This window comes from Rhineura floridana, chromosome 4, assembly GCF_030035675.1.
Source record: "Rhineura floridana isolate rRhiFlo1 chromosome 4, rRhiFlo1.hap2, whole genome shotgun sequence".
Classification (NCBI taxonomy): Eukaryota; Metazoa; Chordata; class Lepidosauria; order Squamata; family Rhineuridae; genus Rhineura; species Rhineura floridana.
In genome coordinates, this window is record NC_084483.1 from 122,642,006 (window position 1) to 122,660,492 (window position 18,487).

General features: G+C 41.4%; 1 protein-coding gene across 4 annotated transcripts in view; it reads left to right on the forward strand.

Moving 5' to 3' along the window:
• Positions 1-18,487, forward strand: part of FNDC1 (fibronectin type III domain containing 1) — a 124,505-nt gene that overhangs the window by 77,494 nt on the left and 28,524 nt on the right. For all 4 annotated transcript variants that reach the window (XM_061624276.1, XM_061624279.1, XM_061624277.1 and 1 more), the window contains exons 12-14: positions 697-861; positions 7,148-7,378; positions 8,915-9,023. In XM_061624276.1, coding sequence (XP_061480260.1) covers positions 697-861; positions 7,148-7,378; positions 8,915-9,023 — 505 coding nt within the window. The remainder of the gene's footprint in view (positions 1-696; positions 862-7,147; positions 7,379-8,914; positions 9,024-18,487) is intronic.

Below are 18,487 nucleotides of genomic sequence, written 5' to 3' on the forward strand. Positions count from 1 at the left end.
ATGTCAAAACATAAAACACCATTAAAAAATACAAATAATAATTAAAGTGACTGGCCAATCAAAAATAAAAATTAAACAGCTTCAAAGGTCTGCTGATGTAAAAAAAAGCCTTCAGGAGATGCCTGATAGTCAAAAGCCAGAATCTTTGCTTGAAAAGTGTTCCACAGCAGGGGACCGGACACATTAAATGCCCAAATTCTCTTTGAGGCCAGTTGGGCCTCTGTAACACGGGGGACAACTAGCAATGCTCCTCCAGATGACCTCAGTAATTGAGCAGGGATATAAGAGGCATACAGAATTAAGAGACATATGGCCTTCTGATAGTTTTTATATATTAGAGAGCTGCAGCCCAAGTATGTCTGATTAGTTTACAGGAACATTTGTCATTCTGTGCAAAAAACAAAGTGGGTACACTTTTAACATTAGGAAAACCCAGGTACATAAACCACAGCAAAGACCTTACTCCACAGAGCAGCTGTCATAATGGTCAATTCAGCTCTGGTCTCTGGAGATGTCCTGTGACATCAAATAGTTTTATTTCTAGTCATTGAGAACAGAGTGCAAATGCAGTTGGAGAAATGTTTAACAAATAGCTGTCCTGCAGTTGAATTAGCCTGAGCATCCTAAAAACTCTACCATGTTACGTATACTGTACTATATTAACGATATTTGATGCTCCTAATCTTTTTTGTCTAGATTATGAGTTTTTTGAAACCACTTTGGCTCCCACGACCACCACAACCACCACCACAGTGACCGCCACCACAGAAGCACTGCCTGAAATCACCTTTCCAGAGTTCAGTGTTGTGGGCTCAGATTCTCTGTCAGAATATGATGCTACAGGAAAGAAAAGGTTTACTGGTAAGTTTGAAACCTGCATCTTGCAAGTAGCAAACATTAAATAGTGGTATACTGGCAACATAATCCTATAGATGTCCACTCTGAAGCAAGGCCCACTGAATTCAGCGGGCTTACTCTGATGCAGGCATGTATAGAATTGCATCTTGAGTCTCTACTGCGTTATAGGCATCCCATTCCAGATCAAAGAGATCAAATTGGATCCATGGGAAAAGGGCTGTAGCTCAGTGGCAGGGCATCAGCTTTGTATGCAGGAGGTCACAGGTTCAATCACCAGCAGCATCTTCAGGTTGGGCTGGGAGAGACTCCCTGCCCAAAGCCTTGGACAGCTGCTATCAATCAGTGTTGCTGACACTACTGAGCCAGATGGACCAATGGTCTGATTCAGTGTAAGGCAGTTTCCTATGTTCCTGTGTTGGTCCACACATGGTCATTTGACGGGGTTTTTCTTTGCATGAGCCATCTCCAAGACCATGTTAGAGAAAGCACTGTGTGAAGCTCCATGAATACACTATGCCACCCTTTGCCAACCTGTTGCTATCTAGACTACAGCTCTTATCAGCCCCAGCTAGCATGGCTGTGCTAACTAGGGCTGATGGGAGTAGTACCCCAAAAAACATCTGGAGGGCATCAGGTTGGCGCCAGCTGCACTATGTTGTGAGCAATTGCTGCAGTTGGTGCAGAATCACCGAAAAGTACAGCCATGTTGTCCAAAACTTCTGAAGGAATGTCTCTGTGTGCTGCCAATTGGGACATGTTTTTCCCACATGATCCAGGGCACACAGATGCTCATGGATGATTGCATAAAATAAATTTGGTGACAAGTTTGATCATGTGATGTGAGCCATGTTCTCTACATGTCTCATTGTTGAGCAATTTGTTGAGGAGCTGGCTCATTTGGATATTCTCAGAACTGTCAACTTGGATATTCCCCCAGCATAACTGTGTCTTCTCTTTGAAGAAAGTGTTTATGTCTCCCATCCACTAATATTTACAGAGCCTCCTTCCCCAGTCTGGTGCCCTCCAGATGTTTCTGGACTACAGCTGCCATCATCCCTGACCATTGGCCCTGTGGGCTTGGACTGATGGGAGTTGGATTCCAATATCTGGAGAGCACCAGGTTGGGGAAGGCTGGTTTAGAGAACAACAAGCTCTTTTATATCCAGTTTATGGAATGGTCCTGTGATGCTGGTTACATCACCGTATTTCCTAGGAGATGGCCATTCCACACATTATGTGGTTGCTAGCCTGGGTTTGCCAATTAACTATAAGTTGGAGTGAGTCCTAACTTTCTGATGAATGCTAACTCACAAAAGTAAAAAAGGCAGCTCTATTTTGAGAAGGAGAACACATAAACATATAGGCAAAAACTGACAGGTACACGAAAACAGTGTTAATGCAACAGCTGATTCGATTAAAGTTACCACATGTTATCAGTTACGATGGGATCCCATAATGCTGCTGTTAGTCACTAGGCATAGGGACACAGGAAGCTGCCTTATACTAAGTCAGACCCTTAGGCCATCTAGCTCAGTATTGTTTACACTGACTGGCAGCGGATCTCCAGGGTTTCAGGCAGGGATCATTCCCAGCCCTACCTGGAGATGCCAGAGATTGAGCCAGGCACCTTCTGCATGCAAAGCAGATGCTCTGCCACTGAGCTATGGCCCTTCCTGTGGTTAGGGGGGGAAACAGGTAAAAAAATTAATTGGCAATGTATTAATTATTGCTTAGGATCTAGTTGCTAAATTATGGCCCCCTCCTCAAAAAAATAAAAACAAAAGCTGCTCAGTGGAAGAGTAGTTAAGAAAAATGTGGCACATTATATTCATGAAGTTCGGAGGCTGGCAACAAGGGAGAGGGCCTTCTCAGTGGTGGCCCCCAAATTATGGAATGATCTTTTTGATGAGGTGTGCCTGGCACCAACACTGTTATCTTTTCGGCGCCAGGTCAAGACTTTCTTCTTCTCCCAGGCATTTTAGCATGTGGTTTTAAATTGCTTTTTTAAAAAGTGTTTTTAAATTTGTATATTTGTTTTTAATGTTTTTAATTGTTGTAAACCGCCCAGAGAGTTTTGGCTATGGGGCAGTATACAAATGCAATAAATAAATAAATAATAAATAAATGAATAGACTGACACATGACAAAAGATGTGATGATGATGATGAGCCTTTGTTCATGGGAGGGGTGTTGCTTCAGTCCCTTGATCATGAGGGTCAGTATGCCAAATGCTAACACTACTTGGAAGACAGATCACCTTGAGAAGAAGAAGTGCTACTTTTAAGAAGGATGAAACACACAGTGCAGTATAACATAAAGGCAGATTTATCTTTGAATAGTCCAAAGAGAGGCATTTAAGTGAGAAATATGTAGGCAGATATAGATATTCCAAAAGGGGAACATCATCCCTATTGAAAATGCAGAAACTACTACTGACTTTGGTTAGGGCCTTCTGTGATTGAAGATGGTCAATGCAGGAAGAAAGATGTGAATACTTTTAACACGCCTGCTGTTGCACTTCACCAGGCAAGTTATTCTTCCTCTTTTGAAACAGATTCAGCTTCATATAGACCAGTGACTTGAAAAGGGTTAGTTACCACACTTTTACTCTAAAGTAAAAGGAAGATGCTAGAAAGTAATGAACTAAGTTTCATTAGTTTTTCTTAACAGAAAGCAACCCACAGACATGAAAGAAAGAAAGAAAGAACAGACTCACAGATATTAAGTGGATGACACTCTGCATCTTGATGTAATTGCTAACATCTGATTTCATCTTTTATGAAATGATGCATATTTATTTCAGTAAAATGAAGCACTCCTTTGAATTTCTAGTTTTAGCCTACAAGGAAAACAACCCACATTTTTAAGAGAGAGCAAAAGCAAGAGAGAGATTTCTTAAGTTTTTGCTGCAGTGGTCAGGACAAATCTATCTGGATTAAAAGTCTCATTATACAAAAAGGAATGGAGAGCAGCACCAAAAGTAGTTCCAGGGATAAATATCAGAGGTGACATTAAATTTGCCCATTGGGGGTAATGGTGACAAGTTATCTTATTTCAAAAGGTGATTCTTCAATCGCTCTGGGGAACAAAACCAGACACAGTGCCATTCATGCAGTTAGCAATGGTGTGACTAGATTTTTAAAAGTAAATTGTAGGTGTACAGGGGCCAATCCAGATTGGGACCCTAGAATGTGGGGGCGGTGGGGATAGGAAGGAGTAAGCCATTTGCCTTCTCTGCTGCAGTCCTGTTCTAGATTGGGGTGAGGTGTCCCTCATCTCCTCTTTGCATTGGAGAAATACTTGTGTTTCTCCCACTGCTGCTCTTTAAAGGTTCTGCAGCGAGCACAGAGGAAATAGGCACCCTGGAAGTGTCCTTCCCAGTAGGCAGGGCCAGGTAGCACAAAATATTTTTGTCCCTAATGAGCAAGGCATCTCTTTCTCCAGGCAGTTGAACAGTGTGGTCAGGGTTCAGGATCATTATTCCCCAGTGCCCCTGTATTGCTGTTCTGGCACATGATTATGATGTCAGATGCAGGTGCTCGGAGGCCACAGACCATCTGCAGAGGCAACCCAGAAGCTTTGGAAGGGCTGGTAGGAAGGGGCAGAACTGAACAACAGTGGCTGGATTAAAAGTAAGCCGACCGTACAAAGAGAATAATGGGGAAGGGAGGTGAGTGGAGGAAAAGAGAACAGAAGTGATGCAAACAGAGATAAAATCTTAGAAAGATATACAGAGAGAGAGCAAGCAAAGAGCAGAAGAGGAGAGAGAGCCAAGAAGGAATGGACAGAAGCAAAGAGTGGAGACAGTGAAGGCAATAACCTAGGTGGGGGCAGAAGAGAGTACAGAGGTAGGACCTCAGGGTAGCCTGGAGTTGAGGAGAGGCAACACAAAGTGGAAGCCAGGGGAGAGACAGGAATGAGAGGAACCTTAAGAAAGTTCTGGAGGTGAGCACATCCTAGAGGTTATCAGGGAAAGGGGTACCTATTGAGCCCTGCAAGCAGCTGGGGCCAAGGAGTGGTTATCTGGAGGTGTTGTTATCGGTCACCAGCTCCCCTAGCAAGAGAGGTAGTAGTGAAGCAGGAGGAGGTTTCTAGGGGTGTTCACACATTACTTTCAATGACTGTACAGTCTATGAACCAGTGTATACAATAGTTGATCTGTACAGTTATTCACATATAGCATTCAATGAGTACATTGTCTATACCTGTGTACACAATAGTTAAGCGAGTACAAATCAACAAGTGTATGCTCTTTCAAACAAACACTTATACATGCATAGAGACAGCTTGTACCTGTGTTCAGTGCAACTTTATTCATTTGTTTATTATATTTATAAGATTTATTTATTTATTTATTTAACATGTGAACAAGCCTTCAGAGAAGGCATTATGGGCATATGCTAGCAAGGCACCCCAGGCTTTTTATTATTTATTTATTTGTTTGTTAAATTTATTAGTCGCTTTTCTTCACAACAGTGAACCTATAGTGACTTACAATCAATAAAAAGATTAAACCAATAAGAAAAAAACAAAGACCCTTTATTTTTAAAGTTTTTCCTCCTTTCCATCTCGCCCCCTTAGGCAACAGTCCATGGATAGATTCTATGTCCTTGGAATGCCCAAGTGGGCATTCTGTTTTTGACTGTCCATCTGTTCGGTTGTGAATTGGGCAGCAGTGAGTCTTGCCTCTGGTGTGCTGTTTGAAGAAGCGTTAGAGAGCGCATAGGCTTTGAAGTGCTGTTCCTGCCCACACTGACAACAGACATTCTGCACCCCCTCATTCTTCAGCAGTGACTGATGAGGGCTCCGCAGGGATGATGATGTAGAATGTCCACCCCTGCATCCTTGGATGTCACTTGGCAAAGATCGTGACCTCTTTAAAATAAAAAAAGACATAAAAGTGGGTTTATACCAGTCAAGATTTTGACTAGATGTTCAACTGATTTCTATCAAGCAGTTGACTGGCCTCTCTCTCTTAGTCATTTGGGAATAGAGAGCCCTTGGAGTGTCTAAACATAAGTACATGACACATGCTGGAAAATAATTCCCTGAAGGACATGAAATCTAACAAGATAAATGAAAAACATTGTTATATAAACACTTCATGGCATTTGGGGGGAAAGAAAAAAAATTACCCATCTAGCAAAATCTGTAAACTGTTACTGAATAAACATTTCCTGTGGCTACAGTAAAGCATCTTTCAACATGAAGATGATCTTTGAGGTAATAAATTCGCCTGTTAATTCCTGAGTGATGTTTGAGTGAAATTTATGTTGTTATAAAAAAAGAAATATGATTCCTAGAGCTGTGCTAAATGTTTTATCCATGGAGTTTTTGAGAGTGGTTTTGAGCCCCACCCCACACACAAACCAGCTTGTATTTCCTTTTATTTTTTTTGTGTATGGCTGACATCTGTTTGCTACCATGATTTTCCCTGACTGCTGCTTCTTTGGTATCATTTAATCTGTGCTCCCTCTCTCCTTGAATGATCCCATCCAATCAGGGACCATTTAGTGAGTGCAGTGACATCACTGTATGCAAGCTACCAAGGAGTCAAAGTGTGAGTGACCATTTGAAAATCTCATCCTTAGCTTTGGCCTATAGTATGTTTGGCTACAGTACAGTACAGTACAGTACAGCTGTTTCTCTAACCTGCTTGTCCATAATATTTGGGATGTCAAAGCCAGTCCTTAACCTTTGTTGGCCAGCAAATAGTTTTATTGGAGAGTGATGTGCCTTACCCTCACTACTATTCCCCCAAAAGGGTTACTGCCGTGGTCATGGCCATTGCATGCAACCCTCTTCTTTCTAGGATGGTGACTAGAGTGGCAAGCCAACCTAAAGGGGACATAGCCCAGGAGCCACATGTTGCTGATCCTTAGTATACAGCATTCATGCAAGTTTCAGCATTGCCTCTGAGTTTTCTAAACAAACCCCAAGATGTACCAATTGCTTATTGCTCTCCATCAATTGCCATTCTCAGATTGTGGCTTAGTGGTTTCCACAACACTAGGGTCATGTGCATTCTAATACTGCTCTAGGAGCTTTCCAGATGTTATTGCTTTGTAAGCTTGAACATTTTAGTAAATAGTAGGAAAATATACAAATTCTAAGTCTGGGAAATGAATGTCTAATTTACTGTGTTTAAAAAACAAATGCATACTTTATCTGGTTTGCAGTTTCAATACACTGCAAAAAAAATATTTTTTGAATGTCAGGATTTTTTAAAATAATCCATCTGTCTGTACAGACTTTTGGAGTGGATATTCTCTTTCTGGGTCTCTTCCAGCTCCTTATGTGACTTATCTAAACAAAGATCCGGCAGCTCCTTGCTCTTTGACAGAGGCACTAGAACACTTCCAAGTGGAAAGCCTGGATGAAATAATACCCAGTGACCTAAAAGACACAGGGATGCGTCCTCAGAAGACCCCTCACAATATCACCATAGTAGCTGTGGAAGGCTGCCATTCCTTTGTGATCGTAGACTGGGCTAAGCCTACACATGGGGATATGGTTACAGGTACAGTTATATAGTCTACTAGCAATAAATATTGGATTATTAGTGGATGGTTGTCTTGTTCTATACCACCTGCACAAAGCAAAATCATTCTGCTCAGTGTTAAATTTCAAATTCTTTGCTCCATGATACCAAGGTTATATTACTTAGTGTTTTAAAACTTGCCGACAAATTAATGAGTGCATGCCATTGTCTCTGAAAATGGATTGATCAAATTTAAAATTGGGTGATGGGGTTGATAATGTCCACCTTCCTCAAAAGCTCAAGAAAAGCTACCAGGTGCATCGGCCCAAAGCCAGCCAAAGAGAAAATAACCTATCACAAATGCAACACAGAATGTAAACAGCTTTAGATTTATTGAATGAAGATTATTATAAGTTGTGGAGGTTGCCTGCCAGACATATCAGGTAATTCTGACATATGTTGATAACTGGAGTGAAGGTGTTCCTGTTTGGGATTTCCATGAGCTTAGTTCAAAGCTTCAGTAAGTGTCAAAAGGTGTATTGATGAAAGACATTCTGAGGAGCATGAGTTTTCCTATGTTGACATCATTCTTCTCCCACAAAGAGTTGAAAGAAAGAAAGAAAGAAAGAAAGAAAGAAAGAAAGAAAGAAAGAAAGAAAGAAAGAAAGAAAGAAAGAAAGAAAGAACCACTGCCAAAAGTTAAAGGAGGGACTAAAAAACCCCCTCTCCTAACCCTTTTTTCACCTCCCTCCCTCCCACCCCATCCCCAAATTTTGGAGCTGAAGGTTCTTTTCAAATCAATGTTGGCAAAGTGCTATTTTTCAAATAGTTGAGAGAAGGAAGAGAGTCCTGATGAGCCTTTCCTGTTTTCAGAGGAGTTCTCTCCACTGCCAGCTGCTCTGTTGTGACCCTCAAGGTGATTTTTTTCCCCCTTGGGGTTGAAGACAGAGTAGCAGGAAGCGGAGGGAAGACTTGTTCTTCAGATAGAATGTCTGAAGGGGCCTGATTCATTTTCAGAATGAACACAATGTTGCTCACCCATCTCTTGGTGCACCATAGACTTATCATTGCCGTTTTACTTTTAAGCCTTCTTCTAACATCACCAATGCACTTTCTATCATGATGTATCATACATGTAAGGATATGGGTGTTTTTTTAAAAATTGTACCCCAGTGTGCATCATTTGAAATTTATTCGGGGGGGGTTGCGCTTCATTGGAACAGGATGTAATTACATTAAATACCATGGTGGGGAGGGACTTATCAGTCAGCAACTGCACATTTTCACGGTGCTGAGGCCAGCACCTTCTGACTTCACTGCCACGTCTGCTCATTTTCTGGTATGGATGGGAATTCCCTTCCCACCTTATACCCCGCCACTAGCCCCCCAGTGGTGGACAACAGTCTCTGTTTTTGAACCGCCTCTTGCATTTTGCTCTTGCATTTTGTTCCAATGCTGATGGTCTTTTGGCCATAAGGCAGGATATAAATAAACTATAATAATAATAATAATAATGTATTAGACTGTAGGACAGATGTATTGTCTGACGTACATATCTTCTCCTTTCTTTGGCAGGATATTTAGTTTACAGTGCATCTTATGATGACTTCATCAGGAACAAATGGTCAACTAAGACTGCAGGGAGCACTAATTTGCCTATTGAGAACCTGAAACCAAATACAAGGTACCAGTCTGGTTTGGAATGTAAAGTTTATTTTAAAACATTTGTGGCCTAGTGATAAAATAGGTATATATGTTAGAATTAGAAAGGGAGAAAAAATTCAGAACTGGGGAGGGGAGTTCAGTAATCGCAGGCCACTGTTGGAAGATTCAGGACAGACAAAAGGAAGTACTTCTTTACTCAGCGCATAGTTAAACTATGGAATTTGCTCCCACAAGATGCAGTAATGGCCACCAGCTTGGATGGCTTTAAAAGAAGATTAGACAAATTCATGGAGGACAGGGCTATCAATGGCTACTAGCCATGATGGCTGTGCTCTGCCACCCTAGTCAGAGGCAGCATGCTTCTGAAAACCAGTTGCCGGAAGCCTCAGGAGGGGAGAGTGTTCTTGCACTCGGGTCCTGCTTGCGGGCTTCCCCCAGGCACCTGGTTGGCCACTGTGAGAACAGGATGCTGGACTAGATGGGCCACTGGCCTGATCCAGCAGGCTGTTCTTATGTTCTTATGTACACCCAGCCCCTTCACCCTCAAACTTCACCTTGGCTTGCAATGGCTTAGCACCAACTCTCTCATCTGTTAGTTCTCCTCCCCCCACTTCCTTTCATAGTAACCAAGTTGTTGGGAGTGTGTATGTGTGTGTTGTGGGGGGGCAACAGCAGCCAGTGCTAAAGCTGAAGGCTGCTTCTAGCATTTCCTGGATTTGATCTGTTTCTTGCAGTGAAGACTCTTGAGAACATTTTTTAAAAAAATCCTCCTAATTCATTTATCAGGAAGAATAAAATACTACAATTTCCCGAGTTGACTTTTGACTGTTGGGAGTTCAAGCATGCTCAGAAACCTCCACTGCTGAGAGTGGAAAACTCATGGAGGGCCCTTAGCTTTTTCTTGGTTGCTCTTTCCCATATTTTCCCAAACTGGGGAGATGGTGGATCCCAAGTTGGGGGCTGGAGGGAGGAAAGAAACTGGCTGATGAGAGGGCTGTTAATGGTGGAAGAACTCTTGTATACTGGATCTTTCAGAGCTTTAGAGAATTCTCGGAAGAAGACAGAGCTTTACCCAAGAATTTTTTTAAAAAAACTCAGCTTATTATGAATCAAGTCAGGTAGGTTTCACCTACCATTTGTGAGGGTTCTTTGGCATGACAATTTTTGAGGAAGAAGATATATGTACCAAATTCCGACAGGCCTTTTCCTTTCCCCATCTGCCGTCTAGGGATGGGCAAGAATTTTGATTCAGTTTGCATTTAAAGCTGAATTGATCAAATTCACACTTTCCGAAACCATATGAGAACTGAAACACAGCCATCCTTTGAAATTAGAACTTATTCAAATTTTGCAATGCATTTTGCCAACCAGCGTTTACAAAAATGCATATATTAGTTGAAATTGTACATAAAAATGTATATATATTTGAAAATAGCATGCAAAAATGCATTAGGATGAGTAATGGCTTGCAGAAATGTGTACATTAGTCAAAACTGCATACAAAACAGAGTTTATTGGGAGAAATTTGCACTAAAATGCGGGAGAATTTTCATGAGATTTTTTTAAAAAAAGTACAAATTGCTGTAGAAATGTGGAGGACTACATTTAAGATTGGATAAATGAGAAACTGAGAGAACCGAAACTGGCATATCTTTTCATCACTACTGCCCACATTGTAGATGGTGATGACTGGGGCCACAGCAAGGCATATGCTCTGCATGGCAGGTGTTAAGTTTTAGTGCGCATGTGCACGCACGCACACATTTAAAATCATATGCTTGGATCCTAAGATAAGTTAAATTTAGGAAGTTCATGGGAGGAAAGTTTCTTACATATTCCCATGCCCTGCAGTTTCCTGTGGCTCCCAGAAAAGCCTTTCTGGAAGGTTTGGGGGATCCTCCTGGTCAATATAGGATAGGGTGTGTGTGGACTGTTGGGTGGAGGAGAGACAGGACATTTTCCTTCCGCTACCTTCCTTAAGTTACATTATCTTAGGATCCAAGCCTGATTTGGGGTGATTCACCCCTCACACATGCATTATCCTGCATTATTTAAGAGGAACACCCCCCCACACCTTTCCAGACAGGATTTGCGAGGGGAGCACAAGTGCCTGCAGGGGAATGGAAAGGACTGGAACTTTCCTTCTGTGAAGTTAATTTGTTTTAGGATTAGGGATGTGGGAGAAATTTGATTTAGATTGCATTTAAGGGCAAACACTACTTAATTCACAGTTTCCAAAACAGTAAGCAAACTAAAATATAGCCATCTTTTGAAATGTGCACTTCTCTAAATTTTGCAATGCAGTTCTCCAGCCAAGTAATGTGTTCAAAAATGCATATACTAGAGTAAAGGGTGCATAAAAATGCATATATTAGTGAAAATAACATACAAAAATGCTTTATGCCAGAGGAAATTGCTTTGCAAAATTGTGTACGTTAGGCAAAATGGCATACAAATGTGTATATTGGGAGAAAATTACACTAAAATGCTGATCAGTTTTCATGAGTACTTGTTTTTTAAAAAACTGCAAATTGATGTGGAAGTGTGAAGAACTGAAGAGTGAAAAGATAAGAAACGTTGGGAAAGCTCAATTGACAGATTCACCCATCTATACTTAGGATCCAAGCCATATAATTTATTTGGGAATATACCTGCAGAATGTGGCATTCCTAGATGAATTCCTCTGGCGCTTCTATCTGTAGAAGGTGCGCTGTGCTTTGTTTCTGTGGTCCAGGAGGCAAGGAAGGTGGTAGCTTATCTCTTTGAGTCCCTACCTCACTAACGTCTTTCAGTGTAACAGCCACAGAAGTGTAGCTCCTCAAATTCCAGTTTACTTAGATTTCAGACTGGTGTGTCAAGCTACAGAGATGGAGAGACTTTCGCCTGCCTGACAGTTTTTATTTATTTATTTATTTATTTATTTAATTAATTAATTAGTATCCCACCCTTCCTCCCAGCAGGAGCCCAGGGCGGCAAACAAAGCACTAAAACACTTTAAAACATCATAAAAACAAATCTTAAAATACATTAAAACAAGACAGCATTAAAAACATTATTAAAAAACATATTAAACAATTCTGACACAGATGCAGATAGGTCTCAACTTAAAAGGCTTGTTGAAAGACGAAAGTCTTCAAAAGGCGCCAAAAAGATAGCAGAGTTTTGGTGTGTCTGTGGAGAGGGAGCTTTTTCTATCCCCTTTAGCAAATTTCTCTATGTGCATCTCCCTAGATGCGAAGATCTTCAGAGGAGATCCTGCTCTGGGTGCTATTGTCATTCAAGGAGAAGGGCCTTTTCTGTTGTGGCACCTGTCCTACAGAACATCATTCCCCAGTATGCCCATTTAATTTGAATCTTTTGGGTGGCTAAAAGGATTTTTGAAAAAGCTTTTTCCACATCTGGTAGCAGTTAATGGGTTTAATTGGTAGCCTGAATTACTAAATTATTTGTTTGATTGTGTGTGTTTTTTAAATTAGTACTGCTTTAATAGCATTTTAATTGTTTGCTGGTAAGCGAAACAATGTGTTAGACTTCTTGGATAGGACATTAAATAAATAAATTGCATCAAATGAGGGCAGGTTCACTGCAGCAGCAAAAGATATGGCTTCCTCATCAATGGCTTCCTCATCACTAAGAGTGGTAGGGTTATACCTATATATATATAGCAAGGTCTCAGTTCAGATGGGACTGAATTCTTGGGTCCAGTTTGACTCTACCAAAAGTAGCAAAGGTGACACACTGGAGTTGCTCCCCTTTCTGCCCCAAATACACATCCTGATAGGGAGTGGATATACATGGAGTCTTGGCAAAGCAACTCCTGATTTATTAATCTGCTCAAACAATAACAGCGACACCCAACATTGGGAAATTGGGCTTTATGTGATGGCTCCTTTGGTTTATTAAAGCCTCCATTGCAAGTCTGTCAGAGGTTCCTGCTACCAAGCTGTTCCTTACAAGCCAACTGGCTACTATTATGGGCTTTAATAGAGAAACAAGGATCTCTATTACATGAGGGTGAGGGTGGGATTATTGTTTTTCTTTGGCATAGAAGTGTTGTGTGCACCAGTGTCATTTGTGTGCTCTCTGAACCCCACTGGCTGAAATAAGTACATGTCTTTGACTTTAAAACAGCTCCTTAACCACTGTCACAATTTTTGTAATTGGGCAAACATGAACCGGACTATTAAGCTAAACTAAAACCATGTGTTCATTATTATGTGCAGATTGTGAGGAAACTCTGATTCAGGGAGAGCGGGTTATCAAGGCTTGTTGTGACACTGGATAACAAGCATTTAGGATGGAACAAATACAGACCTGCCCAAAATGGATTTTCAAGCTGTTGCTTAGGCTAAAGTAAAGCTAAGAAAAATAGGATAGATGTATTAATGTATGCAGTCATTCAAATGTTGATCATATAGTGAAATACATGCTAAAAGGAAAAAAACAACTATATGCGGATGCACCAATGTCCATAACTTTAATGTAAGATTTCAGCTTTTATTATTGTCATCTATTTGTAAATCCTAAACTATAAATCTCCTGGCAAGTTTCTTTGCCAGACCTTTGATCTGAGGTACTTGACAATTCATATTTAGCAAATGCAAAATGGATTTATAGTAAGAGTAGAGCTATGTTATGAAGAACAGGCTAATCAGATTGTTAATTAGAGTTGAAGTGTGTTGCAAAGTGCCACCCTTTAATCTAGTAGGCTTATCTCCTGGGTACAATCCACAGTGAAGCCCCCTTCATTTGGGAGTCATCAATGTACTGGTGTTTTTCAGACACGCAATCACTGCTTACACTGTATGGAACGCAACACTGTATATAACGCCATTCCATGCTATCTGCCACTGTGGAAACAGGTGGGAGGGTCTTAAGTAATGTGCACTGTGTTGTCTTTTTCACACAACAGGAAAGTGGGTAGTGTTTGAAAGGTCCCTTTTTTTAAACTCACGTACATGCATGTGCATCTACGCAGACAAGTCCATGCAAGTTAAAGGAGAGAGCAATCCCTCCCTCAACCTGCAAAGGCAGAAAGAAGAGGCTGGATCCCTAGAAATGGGGGGGAATGCCACCCTCCTCCAGGAGAGACCCTGTTACCCCAAAGCTTCTCCCCCCACACACCATTTTCAGGGAACCAGACTCTTCTTTTTGTCTGTGCAACTTAATTGAAAGAAAGAGATCCTTCCATATTATGACCCCATGACATGAATCTAGCAGCGATCTGGACATGGAGTCAGAAGTTGCAGGGATACCAGATGGAGAGCTGGGTCAGGTTCAGGGTTCAGAGCTGACTGCCGAACATCGGGAGACCATTGCACCTGAGGCTGTTGGGCAGGAGCCAGACCATCAGGGCCTATAGGCACCTTCCCCTGAAGAACTAGATGCCTCCCACTGCACATCACCAGTCTGGCAGCACAGGGAGTGCACTAAGAACGGAGGAGGAATGCCCGTCTTCAGGCCAGAGGGTTGGCCCTTTAAAACTCTGAAATCCTCCCAGGAGTGTGAAGCCTGGAGAAGGTAGTCTGGAGACCGAGGCCTCCGTCTGATCCCAACCTTTGTCAGAGCAAGTTGTCTTGCTTTGCTTCCACCCCCCTGCTTTCTCCGTGGGATCTGTCATTGGACCTGAACACAACACTCTGTTTGCCTTGCTTAGGTAAGAAATGGCAGGATCCTCAAAAATAGCTGATAGGGGAAGAAGTCTTGAGGTAACAAGGTCCTTGCTTGGGCTGCCATTTCTCATCACCACCATTTCTGGGGATGCAACCTCTTCTTTCCCTCTATCCAAGTTAATGGGGAGATTGTTCCTCCATTAATTTGCATAGGAGGAAAGAAGAGTCTGGACTGCCAGAAGCAGCTGCTCAGAAGGACTTGCACATAGCTGTCCCCACAATCGCATCCCTCCCACAACCCTGTGGAATCTGAAGATTTTTGTGGAAAAGGACTTTCAAATTAAGCACAGCTGTGCATTGAGAAATTAATTATCATGATGGCCACCCAGTAAAATGGAGGCTAAAAATTCATTTCCACAGATTCCCTTCCACTCTCCCAAGGTTAAGCCAGGGTGGTGGCGGAGAAGGGGGGAAAGTGTGTTATACCAGTTCTTCTGGATTGAAGCCCCTCCCACTGATAATAGTAATAACAGTGAGCAGCTGGTTCTCATGGAAATCCACAACAAAAGAGCAATGCAATAAGTTAAAAAGCCATCACAGACGTTGTCTGAAAAATGATGGAATAAAGGGGCAGAAATAGCAGCTTTGGGGTATGAATTGTGTGCCTCATGAACCAGCACGAAGTAGCAGTACTGGAGAAACCCACTAATGAGGAGTGGACTCTGGGCATCTCCATTTCCTCATACTTTTGTTTTGGAAACTCATAGGAAAGTTGAAAATATGGTGGAGAACTGGATCAAGCCAGTGGTTCAAATCATTATCCCCCCCACCCCCTGTAGGCAAGATTTGACCCATGGATGGGGAAGATAGTCAAATCATGTGGGCAAATCCACATCCTTTAAAGTAATTTTGAAAGTGTTCTACAACCCTCCATTGCAGAGCCTTTGCAGAGCACTTTGCAAGGGGCTTCACAAGACTAGACAATCCACTGCTCATCAGGTCTACAAAGCCCTTTTGGCTGAGCCAAATCTTTACCACCACACACACCTGGCATGGTATATCACAGCCTAGCAGGACCTATTAGCCCTGTATCCCCACCTGTGTTCTTAAACATAGATAGGTTCCTCTCGTGTGAACAAGACTATTACAACATGCAGTTTTCCTGTTGATAGAGGGGAAGGGGTGATCTCCCAGAGCTTACTTGTCTGCAGTTACACTGTTTAGATATGAGTAGACTGATTATGTGAGCAGTTATTTGGACGTTAATAGGATTGGTGACAGACAGCAATTTCTGTTCACAGCATCCAGATTATGGAACACCTTCCCCAAATATATCTGCTTGACACCAAATTTAATATTATTTATTTATTTATTGGATTTATATCTCATCCTTCATCTCAAAGGAACTTTTAGGCACCAGATGAAAGCTGTTCTATTTACTGTGAATAGTTCTTTAGTAATGTTGTTTATTTTTCTGGTTTCTATTTGAGGTGATTTTTAATTTTTCTTAAAAAAATCTTTGTATTTGGTTTGGAAGATTGGGAACATTCTGTCTGAACTCACTCTCAGTTGCATTCCTATATCCACTCTTCAAGGAGTGAATTTAATGGGACCTAGTAGACATGTATAGATCACATGGTGGGATAGAAATATTTTAAATGATTAAATCAAGGCATGTTTAGCACCTGATTCAACTCTCACCTATTAAGATTAAGGGATTCTTCTGTTCTTAAGTTCTAGTTCCTAAGTGTCTCTCTGGTGATGTGAAACCACTTTTTAAAAATGTATATTAGAAATAGTAATTAAATCCAGAACTGAGTGATGTTTTAAACATTTTGATTCTGGAGAGAGCCATGGTAGAACATTACTGCTTGGAATAATACCAAGCGGTTGCAGTTAATCCCAGCACTTGTTTTATATTGTCGTGTGGTCATGCATTTTTATAGGGAAATTGATTATTTTGCCACTTGTATGTTCACATTAAAACACATCATTGCTTTTCTTTTCCAACTTTCTGGTCCAAGACAGAAAGTCTAGAAGGAGAGAGAGATTTGTGATGTTGTCTTCTCTGACTTTCCCAGAAAACAATTGGAAAGTGAAAACAATGGAACCCAGCCTGCGAAAAAGGACATTCTATCATGCAGAGTTTCATGGACTGCTTAAAATAATGAGGAACTAACAGACAGAAGCCATAATATTTATATATGATTCTGGTGGTCTTTTGTCCAGCCTCTATCTGCATCAGAAGAGCTTTTGGGGTATAAATAGATGTCATATTAACAAATGTCACAATTACCAAGATAATAAGAATTGTGGTGAGATGGAGGCAGATAGGAGGCTTGGTAGGAGGGAAGAGTGCTTAACCCAGCCTTCCCAATCTCATCCCCTCCAGATGTTTTGGACTACAACTCCCATTAACCCCAGCCAGCATGCCCCATGATCAGGAATGATGGGAGTTCTAGTCCAAAGCATCTGGAGGACACCAGGTTGAGGAAGGCTAGCCTAACCCCATATTTCACACCCACTGATTCTTCCCTGCAAATCTCCTCTCTCTAATCCTCCCAACCCCAGATTCAAACTAGACATGATATTAATTTCATTACTTACATGCACCCATTTTTCCTGTTTTTCTTTTCCCTGCTTGTATGATCCTTGGATTTGTCCTTGAATCATGCAAGTTGCAATCACACCATCTGAAGGAAAATATGTCCAAACAGAATTGATGGAGAAAACTGGTAGATAGGAAATTGGTTATTTATCTCCTCCTAACTGGTAACTCCCCTGAAAGTCTCTTCCCTGCCCTCTTATTGTTATGATGGAAACATGGGGTTCAGGAACCCCCAAGTTTCTCTTGTATGTTTTAGGAGATTGCAATGCCAGGGTTTTTCCTGCCAATTTATTTTTCATTATAGAAGGGGTGATTTCCCAGGAGTTTCTCCGAAAGTCTTGATTGCAGGTTTGAAAGAGTGTCAGCATGTACACTTTCCCCCCCAAAGTGTAATGGTGGAGTGATATTTTAAGAAGAGCCCCACCAGATCAGACAAAGGGGGAATTTCATCAAGCAAGTTGTTTCCAACAGTAGCCAGACAGATGTCTGGGAAGCTTGCAAGTACAGTATGAAGGCAACAGTCCTCCTCTGTTGTTTTATCTGTAGTATCTGGTGCTCAGGAACACAATGTCTCAGAATATGGATGGTCCATGTTATGTATCATGGATAATGGCTGCTGATTGATTTATCATCCACGAGTTTATCCAAGAATGCCTCCAGACCATCACTATTTTGTGGGAAGGATTCAAGCACATAATGGAAATTTCGGTTTGTGCAGTTAAAGTGGATTAAACCATTCTGTTTTTGTTCTGCTAGTGCAACAAATTGACTTTTTAAAAAAGCAGACTTTTTGCAGTTAGGAAAGTGACAGGGAAATGCACTGAAATGTATGGGGTGAATGAATGATTAATAGGATGTGTAAATCCCCTGCAAGCAAATCAGGATGAATGCTCATTGTCATATAACTGCCCTGTAAACAAATCGGAATGAATGCTCAATAAAGACTGGACATAATTTAATCACCACATAAGTTTTGTGCAGGCAGAATGAATGCAGAACAAACAGGTGATCTAGAGGAGACCCAATACTTTTTTCAGTTCAGCCACTGGCTGTCAGTACATGTATTGTACTTCCCTTTGCCTGCCTTAAACTCACTAAAACAATTATAGATGTGACCCCAGATGAGAGAGAGTGAGAAAATTCTCTCTCTCACCACAACATCCATGTTAAAAGTCTATCATGTCCTTCATTATCTGTCTTCCCCTCATCCCCAAACTACAAACCCTGATATGATTCAGTCACAGTGAAGGTATTCCAACTCCT